At 51.7% G+C, this 12,862-nt stretch overlaps 1 protein-coding gene across 2 annotated transcripts in view; it reads left to right on the top strand.

The window, feature by feature from the left end:
• Positions 1 to 12,629, top strand: part of ECEL1 (endothelin converting enzyme like 1) — a 14,670-nt gene extending 2,041 nt beyond the window's left edge. Inside the window, exons 2-17 of one of the 2 annotated variants that reach the window (XM_027875399.1) lie at positions 913 to 981; positions 1,158 to 1,268; positions 2,412 to 2,504; positions 4,160 to 4,284; positions 5,639 to 5,861; positions 6,729 to 6,827; positions 7,179 to 7,253; positions 7,443 to 7,540; positions 8,796 to 8,854; positions 9,197 to 9,248; positions 9,690 to 9,757; positions 10,059 to 10,183; positions 10,621 to 10,686; positions 10,935 to 11,030; positions 11,695 to 11,771; positions 12,530 to 12,629. In XM_027875399.1, coding sequence (XP_027731200.1) covers positions 913 to 981; positions 1,158 to 1,268; positions 2,412 to 2,504; positions 4,160 to 4,284; positions 5,639 to 5,861; positions 6,729 to 6,827; positions 7,179 to 7,253; positions 7,443 to 7,540; positions 8,796 to 8,854; positions 9,197 to 9,248; positions 9,690 to 9,757; positions 10,059 to 10,183; positions 10,621 to 10,686; positions 10,935 to 11,030; positions 11,695 to 11,771; positions 12,530 to 12,629 — 1,536 coding nt within the window. Of the gene's footprint in view, positions 1 to 912; positions 982 to 1,157; positions 1,269 to 2,411; positions 2,505 to 4,159; positions 4,285 to 5,638; positions 5,862 to 6,728; positions 6,828 to 7,178; positions 7,254 to 7,442; positions 7,547 to 8,795; positions 8,855 to 9,196; positions 9,249 to 9,689; positions 9,758 to 10,058; positions 10,184 to 10,620; positions 10,687 to 10,934; positions 11,031 to 11,694; positions 11,772 to 12,529 lie in introns of both variants that reach the window. The other variant, XM_027875398.1, reaches the window with a different exon arrangement.
• Positions 12,630 to 12,862: the final 233 nt, after the last annotated feature.

The following is a 12,862-nucleotide window of genomic DNA, read 5'->3' as shown; positions in this document are numbered from 1 at the left end:
TGTGTGTGTGTGTGTGTGTGTGTGTGTGTGTGTGTGTGCTGGCCCACGGGGCTGGCAACCAGCTGAAGGGAGCTGGAGGTGTGGGGCTCCGGACCCCTTGCTGGATATGTCCCAAGTATTCAGGCAGCGAGCAACCGGGAAATCCCAGCGTCAGAGCTGCAAGGGAATTTAGAGGTGGTCTACGTAAGCCCACTCATTTTATGCACAGGGAAACTGAGGCCCAGGAAGGACGTCTGGGGCTTTCTTCACTAATTCCGTGTTGGCTGCGGTTAGGGAGGCCACGGCTGGTGTTCCTTCCCAAGGTGGAAGGAGTAAATTCGGTATATGTGTTTGTGTCTATGGTACCTGTGTGCATAGCGGGATAATTGGGACTATCTTTTCTTCGTTCTTTCCCCATATGTGCATTCCCCCTTCAAAAAACAAAATTTTTTTCTCATCGGGTTACAGCCTGAGAAACTGAGGCCTAGAAGAGACAGGATTTGATGTGGAAATGACCTTAGAGGGCAGAGGGTTCAAATCTTTCATTTTAGGGATGAAAAACCAGAGGCCCAGGAGGTTAAGGGAATGGCCCAGAGTCACCCAGGTGGGAAGTGGGGAGCAAAGGGTTGGACCCTCCAGTCAAAGGACTGGAGTTCAATCCTAGCTCTTCTTAGCTGTGTGACCTTAGGTGTCATGTCACCTCTCCAGGCCTTGGTTTTCTCATCCGTAAGACGAAAGGGACTGGACTAGATAACCTTTAAGAGGTTATCCCTTCTTGAGATCATAAGTGTCAGAGCTGGATTGGAACCCAAGGCCTCTGACTCCAGAGCCCAATCTGTAGGAGAAGGGGGAAAAACAGAGTCCAAACTGACACCCTGGCTCCTCAGCCCTACCCTGCCTGAGGCGTGTCCCACTTGCTCTTTATTCCCCCAGATTGACCAGGATGGGCTGACGCTGCCTGAGAGAACACTCTATTTGGCCCAGGATGAAGAGAGTGAGAAGGTAAGGTAGGCAGTGTAGGAAGGGCAGAAGGGGAAACAGTGGCTTTGGTCTCAGAACCAGAGGCGGTGAGACAGGCATGGTTTCAGCACTGTGGGTTTGAGGATGCCCTTGCATGGTAGTTCAGTTATTTTCCAGCAAGGCTGAGCTGACCTGCCTATGTGGGGTGGGCCCCCCAGATCCTGGCTGCTTACCGGGTGTTCATGGAGCGGCTGCTGAGCCTGCTAGGGGCAGAAGCAGTGGAGCAGAAGGCCTTGGAGATTCTACAGCTGGAGCAGAGGCTGGCCAATGTGAGTGTGTGTCCCCAGAGGCTGGCCAATGTGAGTGTCCCCAGAGGCTGCCCAGACCACCCCTTCCTCCTCAGAGTCCTGAGGCCCCAGCTCACAGCCTGGGGCTCCTGGCTCTCCTCTCATTCCTGGTCCTTACTTTTCTGCCTTTGGGTTTGGGCTTTTTATCGTGAATTCCCTGGAGCCACAAATGGTGGGGGAGAGCATGGGGTTGGTCAGTCATTCTCACCAGCTGACTGGAACCTGGGGGCCATGAAGCCCCAGGCCTCCTTCTAGAGGGGTTTTCAGTCAGCAGAGACTTGTTGGACTGTAGGGTCTCTTTTAAAAATTTCTATTATTCAGCCAGTCAAGGAGCATTGATTAATTACCCAAGATGTTCAGGGCCATTGTGGAGGTACGAGGACAGAAAATCAAGCGGCCCTCTGCTCCCAGTGATTACATTCTGATGGGAGTGACAGCATATACTCACATAAATACCGATCTTTTGTCTTGATATGGCCTTAATCTCTGAACATGCCCCTCCCCTGCCCCCAACCCAGCATGCTATTCCTTGTATAACTGACACATAAAACCATGTCTGATAATCACACCTGATTCACACCCATAGGCCCCCATCTTTGCAAGGGAAGATGGAGGTGAATTTTCTCATCCTTCAGTCACTTTGATAGTACAAGTTTTATGGTCTTTTTTTTAAAAACTAATTTATTTTGATTTATCAACAATCACTTCCATATGCTGTTGAGTTTAAAATTTTTCTCCCCTTTCCTCTCTGCCACCCTCCCCAAGACAGTGCACAATCTGATATAGGCTATACATATACATTCTTATTAAACATATTTTCACATTAGTGATGTTGTAGGTAAAAATTAGAACGAATAGGAGGAACCACCAGAAAGAGGAAACAAAACTCAACAGAAGAGAAAAAAAATAGCAAATAGTATGCTTTGATCTGCATTCAGATTCCATAGTTCTTTCTTTGGATGTGGATAGCATTTTCCATCATGAGGAAGTTTTATGGTCTTAAGAGCGGGTTGTGGGACACCAGGAGTCCTGTGGCTGTGCTATGGAGTAGGAGGGGGGCTGTGAGCAAGATGTGAGGTTGGAGAAGGGGTGCAGGTCCAGGGATGCCCCTGTTTATCCCATCAGATCACTGTGTCTGAGTATGATGACCTACGTCGAGATATCAGCTCCATGTACAACAAGGTGACCCTGGGACAACTTCAACAGATCACCCCTCATGTGAGTAGAGCCCCTCCATGGGAAGGGACAGCACCTGAGGGAGGAGAAAGTGGAGGAGGTCCCAGGGAATCTACTCTTTCCCAGGGGGCAAGGGAAAAGTGTGTGTGTGTGTGTGTGTGTGTGTGTGTGTGTATGTGTGTGTCTGTGTGTGTGTATGAGAGAGACAGAGAGACAGAGAGACAGAGACAGAATGAGTGTGTATGTGTGAGAGAGACAGAGGCAGAGAGGAAGGAGAGAGAGAGCTTGGTGGGTAACAAGGCTAAGGGACTGGGACCTTGGAAAATTCCTATAGAGGATTTTAGGGGAGTCCCCAGGAGTAGCTGATTCAGCTCAGGATTATGGGTTGAGGGATTTATAGAAACTTGGAAGGGGGAGGAACTACCAGGCCAAGGTTGGTGAGAACTCTGGGTTTGGAATCAAAGGATCTGGGTTTGAATCTTGGCTCTGTCATTAATTAGTTGTGTGACCTTGAACAAGTCACTTTCCTCTCTGATCCTCAGTTGCCTCCTCTGTGAAATGAGGTTGTTGAGCTAGATGATCCCCAAGGAGCTTCCTAGGTCTAATACCCCTGACAGCTTATGATGCCCCTCCTTCCTATTCTTTGCTCTGTTCTCCCATCCTGATCTTCCCCTAGAAAGAGGAAAGGAAGCTGGGACAGTGGAAAGAATCCTGGTTCTGAGTCAGGACCTTCATCAACATCCTGCCTCTGAAGCTTTCTTCCTGAGTCACCTTGGGCACATTACTTACCTTCCCTGGGGATCAGTTTCCTCATCTGTAAAAATGAGGAACATGGACTTAAAGATCTCTAAGGGCCCTTTCATCTCTAGATCTCTAGATCTGTGATCTCTGTTAGGTAGTATAATAAGAAGAGTGGCTAGCTTGGCATCATCAGATTATAGACACAAGTGAAAGGGACTTTGGAGGTCGTCTGGTCCAAGACCTTAATTTTATACATGAGGAAACTAGGTGGTACCACAGTGGATAGAAAGCCAGGCCTAGAGTCAGGAAGACCTGAGTTCAAATCCAGTCTCAGACACTTACTAGCTGTGTGACCCTGGGCAGGTCATTTAGCCCTGTTTGACTCAATTTCCTCATCCATAAAAGGGGATCATGATAGCGCCTGCCTCCCAGGGTTGTTGTGAGGATCAAATGAGATATTTGTAAAGTGCTTAGCACAGTGCCTGGCGCATAGTAGGTGTTTTGTAAAGATGATGATTGATGATGATGCTGATGATCTGAGGCTTAGATAGGTTACATGACTTCAGTGTCTTAAGATCATATTTGAAGCTCAAAGGCACCTTTGAGATCCTCAGGTACAGCCCCCTCCTTTTATAGTTGAGGAAATTGAATTCAAGCTCAGAGAGGTTAGCTGAGTTGCCCAGAGACGCTCAGGTAGTGAGTGATGGAGGGTGGATTCTAAGCCAGTCTTTTCTGACTCAACATTCAGCACTACTCCTGCTGGACCACAGAACCAGAAAAGAATTGGTTTGAATCCTGACTGAGACATTGAGAGTCACTTCCCCTTACTGAGACTCAGTTTCCTTACCTGTGAAATGGAACTTGCTCTTTAGGGTTCTTGGGAAGGAAGTGCTCTGTGAATTTTGTGCTCTGGTTATCCCCTCTTGCCTTTGTTGGTTTGTGCCCCACCCCCCCAGCTCCGATGGAAATGGCTGCTAGATCAGATCTTCCAGGAAGACTTCTCAGAAGATGAAGAGGTGGTGCTTCTGGCCACAGAGTACATGCAGCAAGTGTCCCAGCTCATCCGCTCCACACCCCGGAGGTACCTGGCTGGGGGAGGAGGCTCCCCCATGAGATAGCTGCACGGTGCATGGCAGCCCCTAGTGACCCTCCACCTCCAGGGAGCCAAGGCTGACTCTCCATGCCCCTTGTGCCCAGAGCACACATCCCCATATGGCCAGCTCTCTTTGACCCAAAAATTCCCACCAGGGCTTCATGCATCAGGGACGGGGTTCTGGCTGTCAGCTCTGTACAATGGAAGTGCTGGGAGACTCCTCTGTCCCCACTCCAGGAAACACCTTGGTGGCAGCATGGGAGTCAGGAGACCTGGGCTCTAGTCCCAGCTTGGCCAACAACTCATTGTAGGTAACAACCTTGGACAAGTGATTGTATCTCTTGAGACCTTACTTCCACGACTGTACTAACTGCCCTGCCTTCCTCACAGGCTGCCTGAACTGGTATTCCATCCAGTTTCCATAGCTCCAGGCTACCCAGAGCACCCAGGACGGACCTGGGTTCAAATCTTGCCTTACTACTTGTGTGACCCTGGGCAAAGTCTCTTCCCTTCACTATGCCCTACTTCCTAATATGTTAGAAGGGAAGAGTGCTAGCTGCTGTTGGCTGTGAAGCCCAGATGAGACAAAGGAGTGCTCTGGAAACCTTGAACTGCTCTATAAAACTCAATTATCTTCTTCCTCTTTGTCATCATCATCACCAACAGCCTTCATTGTCCTCCTCCTTTATTATTATTATTATTATTATTATTATCACTACTAGTGAGAGGCTTCAGTGTGTAATAGATAGAAAACTGACTTTGGCATCAGAAAGAGCTGAGTTTGAGTCTTGCCTTTGACATAGGCTGGCTGCCTGACCCTGGAAAAGTCCCCTAACCTCTCAGTGGCCCCAGGCAACTCTATTTTGGGGGGGGGCTAGACAATAGGGTTAAGTGACTTGCCCAGGGTCACACAGCTAGTAAGTGTTATGTGTCTGAGGTCAGATTTGAATTCAGGTCCTCCTGACTCCAGGGCCAGTGCTCTATCCACTGCGCCACCTAGCTGCCCCATACCCAGGCAACTCTAAAGCCGTATTTGTAAAGAAGGTTCCAGTGTGCATGAGTAGTTTCTTTACTCCAGCTGATGAAAACTGATGAAATCACAGGTCTGAGCAAAAGCCTTATTGGGGACGTGAGGATTAAAGGAAAAGGCTTTCATAAAAGGCCTTGGAAAAGCCGAGAGCATTACAGATTAGGAGTGTTCTTGCCTTCTCTGCTTTGCTGTGGGGAGGTGAAGCTTGGGGCTCTGGCTGGCTTCCCTCCCTGCCTGAATGCCCCAGGTCCGAGGGGCTGAGCCCAGAGCAGCCGGACTTCATCAGCCACCTCCTCCTTTCCCCACTCCCAGGATCCTTCACAATTACCTGGTGTGGCGGGTGGTGGTGGTGCTGAGTGAGCATCTGTCCCAACCCTTCCGATCAGCACTGCATGACCTGTCCCGCGAGATGGAGGGCAGCGACAAGCCCCAAGAGCTGGCCAGGGTCTGCTTGGGTCAGGCCAACCGGCACTTCGGCATGGCCCTGGGGGCCCTCTTCGTACACGAGCATTTCTCCGCCGCCAGCAAAGCCAAGGTCAGACCCGAAGCCGATGGGGTGGGATGGAGAGAGCCCTGGCCCAGGGTCCTGGAGATCATCTTCTTCCTAGGCTCCCTTCACCTCTGGGGAGCCAGTTGTGAGAGGGTTGCTGTCCAAGGCTTCCTAGTCTGCAAAATCGGTGTGATAACATCCTGGGGCGCCATTTAGCCTCTCAGGGACTCAGTCTGCCTATCATAGCGTAGCTCCTGCCCTACCTTTCCACTCCATACACTTGTGTACACAGTTTAGTAGATAGTAAGCTCCTTGAGGGCAGGGGCCCTTTCTCCCCTTTGTATCCCCAGCACCTAGTATACCCCTTGATAAATTCTAGTTGAACTGAGGTGAAACTGAAACTGGACGCTCTAAACCACTAGACAGAAGCTCTCTGAACTTCAAGCGACTCAGCAGGGATTAAATTGAAGATTCAAGCTTGGTGCTACTGAGTCAGGGGATTCAAGGACAAATCTCAGAAGCTTACTGTTTGTGTGACCCTGGGCAAGTCATTTCACCTCTGCAGGACTCGGTTATCTCATCTGGGAAATGAAGTAGTTGGGATAAATGGCCTCTAATGTTCCTTCCAGCTCTTCATTTCTGGTCCTGGATGGGCTTGACAGACTCTTCTGTTCTATAGATGTGGAAACTGAGGCTCAAAAGTGCTAAATCAAAGACGTTGGCTATGAAAGACAGGGCCCAGTTAGGGATGGCAGGGGAGAGGTTCATTGGGGGTGGGGGGAGTCACGTCTTGCTAAAACAGCCAGAAGCAGCTGCCTGGGAGGTCGAGGTCCAGGGTGACTCCAACCCGGGGACCCTGGCTTGATGGTGGTGATACCCTCTGACTTCTGACACCTACCCCAACCCTGGCAGGTGCAGCAGCTGGTGGAGGACATCAAACACATTCTGGGCCAACGCCTGGACGAACTGGACTGGATGGATAAAGAAACCAAGGCAGCCGCCAGGGCCAAGGTACCATGCCCAAGGAGTGGGTTTGTGGCAGGGGCTGCCTCTGCAGGGCTGCTAAGGGGAGGGGGCAACTGCCCCCACTCCCCAACCCCCTCCTCACCCTGGATCCCCTTTCCAGGCAGAGAATGGGATGCCTCCTCTCTCCCGCTGCCTTTCTGGCTCTAGATTGGTGCCCCAAAGCTGAGGCAGCCTGGCCTGAATACCATGTGGGAGCCACTGCCTCCTTCTCTCCAGGCCTTTTACCTTGCCCTCCCTCAGCCTTAGGGGACGAGGCCCCAGAGCCCTTTCAGCATGGCATGCTCACGTCCTGTGGAAACTTGCTGAGGACCCTCAGGTTCCCCCTTGTGTCCTCAGCTGCAGTACATGATGGTGATGGTCGGGTACCCCGACTTCCTGCTCAAGCCTGAAGCGATTGATAAGGAGTATGAGGTATGGACCCCTCAGCCCTCCCAGCTGGAATGCCCCCAGGCTCCCTGTGCTGTGGGAGACCCTGGGAAGATTCCTTCTTACTCCTCCCCTGCTCCTCCTCCTCCCCTGCTCCTCCTCCTCCCCCCTGCTCTTCCTCCTCCCCCTGCTCTTCCTCCTCCTCATCTTCTTCTTCCATCCTTCCTCCTGCAGTTCGAGGTCCATGAGAAGACGTACTTTAAGAACATTTTGAACAGTATCCGGTTCAGCATTCAGTTATCCGTCAAGAAGATCCGTCAGGAGGTGGATAAGTCCGCGTGGGTACCGCCAGCAGTGAGCTGGGCTCAGCAGGCTGGGAGCCAGGGAGGGTAGTCAGGCTGGCCCGGCTGTGTCTGGGGGCTCCCAAACCAGGAGAGCAGGGTCTCCTCTTTGGGAAGGACCCCACGGACCTTCTAAGCCACCCATAACTCAGCAGCAGTCCCATTTCCAAAACCGTGACCATGAAGGGCTTCTGCTAGAAGGCCTCCAGGAGGTGGAGCCGCTGCCCCCTCACAGCCCCTTCTTGTCGGGGAGAGTTTCTACACTGATCCGCAATTGATGTCTCTGTAACTTTCACCCACTGTTCCTGGTTCTGACCTCTTGGATCAAACAGAACAAGCCTGTTCTCCTTCTGTTCCACTCAGTGCTCCTGGGGCTGCCCTCCAGGGCTGGAACAGCCCTTCACATGATTTTTCCCCCAAAAGCTAAACATCCCAGACCCTTCAACCCATCCTTATATGAGGGACTTTCTGAATCCCTCATTATCCTGTTTGCCTTTCCTGGCTGCTCTACAGCTTATCGATTATCCTTCCTAAAATGTAACGTCCAGAACTGATCCCTACCACTCAAGTTGGTGTCTGAAGGCAGACAACAGGACAATCACCCCCCCCCCCCAGTCTTGGGAACTATACTGTTCTTAATGAAGCCTACCATAATATGAACTTTGCTGGCTACCATGGCTGATCTCTAGCTTGAGGCCCACTTAAACCCTCAGATCTTTTTTGTAGAAATATTTACTAGCTTTTATTGCATCTGATTCTAGGCAAATGCAAGCACACTGTGGGTGTCCATGAGGCCCCTGGGCTAAGGAGTTTATGAGAGAAATGAAACATGTACAAACACACCTGAAAGCAAGGCAGAGGGATATGAGTGATACAGAAGATACAGGTAGCTTAGAGGAGGGGGCGGGAATTGACAAGGAAGATCAGTGAGGTTTCTCTGGAGAAGGCTTCGAGGACAAAGAATCATAGGGCTGGATAGGATCTCAGAGTCCAACCCCCTCATTTTACATTTGAGGAAATTGAGGTCCAGGAAAGTTAAGTGACTTGCCCAAGGTCACACAAGGGCTCTTTCCATTGTATGATGTTGCAGGGGACGGCCCCTTGCTAGTGATGGGAGCATGGGGCGGATGTATGCCAGGGAAGCAGAGTGTCAGGGAGGGGGCAGATCAGGCGGGTCTCAGAATGCTGACCTCAGGTCGGGCATCTGTGGCTGAATGACCCTTTATGAAGGATGCTCTTTTTGTAGGTGGCTGCTCCCCCCACAAGCTCTGAATGCATATTACCTTCCCAACAAGAACCAAATGGGTAAGCAAGAGATCAGAGGGTCTTTGGGAAGTTCCCTGTCTCCCCAGGCTTTAGGACCCCTTATTCTCTCTGGTGAAAGAGCTGCCATCAAATGGGGCCAGGTCTGGAGACACAGAAGAGCTGGGTCTCAGAGAGCAGTGGTGGACGGGTGCTGGGGAGTCCAATGAAGCTGCCTTGGGGGAGGGGCAGGGGCAGGAGCTATCCCTCTCTCACTGGATGCACCACAGGCGGTGGTGGCTAATGGCTAGGGTTTGGGGAGATCCACTGCACACACCGTCCTTTCTGGAGGTAGCAGCTGAAGGAGGGTCCCCCCCATTCTGATCCAAGTACTTTTCTGTGCAGTGTTCCCTGCTGGCATCCTACAACCTACCCTCTATGACCCCGACTTCCCACAGTGAGTATCTCCGGGGTCTTGGCCTCCTGGAAACTCCAGACCTTGCCCATGGGGAGTCTTTGTGAGAGCACACCCCAGCCTCCACACTGCCTTGGGTCTGAGAGCCACTGGGCACTGGGGAGAGATTAGCTTCAGCTCGTGGTAGGTCTGTGGCTCCCGTAGGTACAGCAGGGATCATGGGTCCACAAATTTAGAGCTTCAAGGGTCCTTGGAGGCCATCTAGTCCATCACCGTCATTCTACAGATGAGGAAACTGAGGCTTAGAGGGGTCTAAGTGCCGTATCCTGGGACACACAGCTAGGAAGCATCTGAGATGGGATGTGACCCCAGCTCAGTGGACCCAGTCATGAAAAGGAGACCCAGTTGTGTGTTCTTCAGTTTCTGGAAAGAGGGCAGGGGAGTCATCCCAACTCCTGACCTGGTGTTGTCTGGTGCCCACAGATCTCTGAACTATGGGGGCATCGGCACTATCATTGGGCACGAGCTGACCCATGGCTATGATGACTGGGGTAAGTAAAACCCTGAGTGCCCGCAGTTCCTTCTAGCTGCCCACCCAAGGGTCTCGGGCTTGGATCCATGGCTCTATTTTCTCTACCACCTTCCCCCTTCCACCTTGGGGAGCCCCAGGGTTCACGATGCCTGGTTCTAGCTGGCATAAGTATGTGAATGGGTGTAGGAGAAGACCAGTCCCCCAGTCCCTCCTATGATCAAATCTCTTGACTGAAAGCTCAGGGTTGGGGCAGGGGCCTGGGCTGAACACAGGACAGGAAGCAGGAGTCCCAGGGGCTGAGGGACTGTGGTCCCCCACAGGTGGCCAGTATGACCGCTCAGGGAACCTGATGCACTGGTGGACAGAGGCCTCCTACAGTCAGTTCCTCCGAAAGGCAGAATGCATAGTCAGCCTCTATGACAACTTCACGGTCTACAACCAGCGGGTAAGCTGCCCCCTGTTCCCAGACAGGACAGCGCTGTCCTTGGCTCAGCTGGGCCACATCCCTGTGGCCAAAGAGCCCTGTCCAAGGCCTCGGAGGAAGAGAGTATGGAACTCCCAAAGACAAGAACATCCCAATCCTTATGGAACCATGAAGAGCAGCAACTTACGAGGCAGCATGGGATGGGGGAAAGGAATCTGAGGATCTGGGTTCAAATCCTCCCCTGCTCTTCCTTTAAGGCCTTAGTTTTTTCTCCTATAAGATGAAGGGGTTGGACCAGTGGCCCCTAGAGCTGAGAGACTCCAGACTTCCAGCTCCAGGTCCAGGGTCCCAGGACCTACTAATCGGGGCTGGCCAAGGGCCTCAGCACCAGCCACACCAAAAACTCACGTGGTTGGGTGAGAAAAGAAGGAATGTTCATCAGAATACCCATTCTGCAGGTCAGTGGGAAGCACACCCTGGGGGAGAACATCGCGGACATGGGGGGCCTCAAACTCGCCTACTACGTAAGTGCTGTTGGTTTTCTTCCCTTACTCCGCCATCTTTCACCGTGGCCCTGGTGGGGAGGAGGGTCCTAAGATCTGGAACCAACCTTTGTTATTCCCAAGCCCCCGGGCTCCCCTCTCCCCTCCCCAATACAGAATTGTCCAGAAAATGGGAAAACGTGGAGGGGAAACACAAGCAGACGAAGGGCCCAGGGGTCACTGGGCTTAATGCAGCCCCCAGCCCATAAAAGTTCTGCGTCCCCTCTCAGGCTTATCAGAAGTGGGTGCGGGAACATGGCCCAGAGCATCCCCTCTACCGACTCAAGTACACCCACGACCAGCTCTTCTTTATCGCCTTTGCTCAGGTACGAGCCAGGAGCCTGGCTTGGGCTTCCTCCTACCTACATTTACTATTCACAGATCTGCCTTACCTGGGGATTCTGTGTAAGAAAGGGAGAGGGAGGTGAATGGATTTATGTATTTTAGTCATATAGTGCCCGCTGTGTGGCAGGCGTTGTGCTAAGCATTTTACAAATATTATCTCAGTTAATCCTCGCAACAACCTTGAGAGGTAGGTGCTGTTATTATCCCCATTTTACAGATGAGAAAACTGAGGGAGACAGAAGTTAAGAAGTTAAGTGTAACCTTGTCCAAGGTTACACAGTGTCTGAGGCAGGATTTGAACTCTGGTCTTTCTGATTCCAGGCAGCAGTCTATCCATTGTGCCACCTAGCTGTCTGTAACTGTTCTAAGCCTCTAACTGACAGAAAACCGGGATTTTCAAGGGAGAGGGGATGAACTCCTTCTCATTTCACTGCCTCAGTTTCCTTTCTGTCCCATGGCTAGTTATTGCCCTACTGTGGTTGAATGCGAAGCCAGGAAAACGTGGGGTCAAATCCTGTCTCAGACACTTGCTGTGTGACCTGGGGCCAATCACTTGACTCTCTGAGCCTCGGTTTTCTCCTGTGTAAAATGAGAGGGTTGGACCCAGTGGTCTCTGAGGTTCCTCCCACTTCCATTTTGGCTTAGAACTGGTGCATCAAGAGGCGGTCGCAGTCCATCTACCTTCAGGTGCTGACCGACAAGCACGCCCCGGAGCACTACAGGTACCAGCCTTCGGGTCCCACCCTGACTCTGCTGCTCTTGTTGGAAAAGGGCAGAGTTCTGGGGAGGGGGACAACAGAGGAACAGAGGGGACACGATGCTCTATTTGGAAGCTGCTCATCTGGGTGCAAAGCTCAGCTCTGACGCTTACTAGGTGGGGACTTTGGACAGCACCACGTGGTCACTCTGAAAGCTTAGCTTCTTCATCTGTAAAATGGGCATAACAGTGTTTCGACTTCGCTCAGAGGGAAGGGCTTTGCACACCTCGGAGCAAGGTCTATTTGTAACCAACTGTTTTAGTCAGGAGAAGGCTTGGGGTGGAGGAGCTGGGGAGCCAGCAGAGTGGACTGAAGCTTAGTCTGATACAGACAGGATGTGGGATCCTGGGAAGGTCACTTAGCTTCTCAGCCTCCTAAGAAGCCCTCGACGTATTTCAGAGAAGCTGCTGAGCTGCCGGGGGAAATCACAGATCTAGGACTTGTCTTGATTCTAAATCACAATAGCAAACTTTATACCATTTGAAGGTGTGCAAAGTGATTTACATTTATTAGCTTAAGAGGTCATGTTTATAATCATCCTTTGAGGTAGGTAGCCCCCTTTTACAGATCAGGAAGCTGAGGCTAACTGGGCAGGGAAGCTATCCCCTGGGAGAGTATTGAGAAAGCAGTCTTGGGACTGGTCAAGCTGAATCATTTATAGATGGGCCTGGATTTGAATCCAGGTTCTTTGACTGCATCTTTTGACTTTGTTCTTCCCGCAGGGTGCTGGGCAGTGTGTCCCAATTTGAGGAGTTTGGCCGAGCCTTCCACTGCCCCAAGAACTCTCCCATGAACCCAGCTCGCAAGTGCTCTGTGTGGTGATGCCCAGGTGCCTAACCTCCTTCCCTGCCTGCCACCCACTTTTCCTGACCGTAGCAATTTTACTGACCCACTACTGAGGGGCCAACTGTTCTTTCCCCGAGGGGCAAAGAAGGACTCTGGTTCTCGGGGGGCCTCAGGGGCTGTGGTTGGGCTCTAGGAGGAAGAGAGGGTCCCTCCTCTCCCCTGAGCTTCTCACTCAGGAGAAGGAAGTAAGTTTGGGGACCACAAGGTAG

This window comes from Vombatus ursinus, unplaced genomic scaffold (assembly GCF_900497805.2).
Source record: "Vombatus ursinus unplaced genomic scaffold, bare-nosed wombat genome assembly UNPS02014808.1, whole genome shotgun sequence".
NCBI lineage: Eukaryota > Metazoa > Chordata > Mammalia > Diprotodontia > Vombatidae > Vombatus > Vombatus ursinus.
This window is presented reverse-complemented; position numbering and strand designations above follow the sequence as displayed.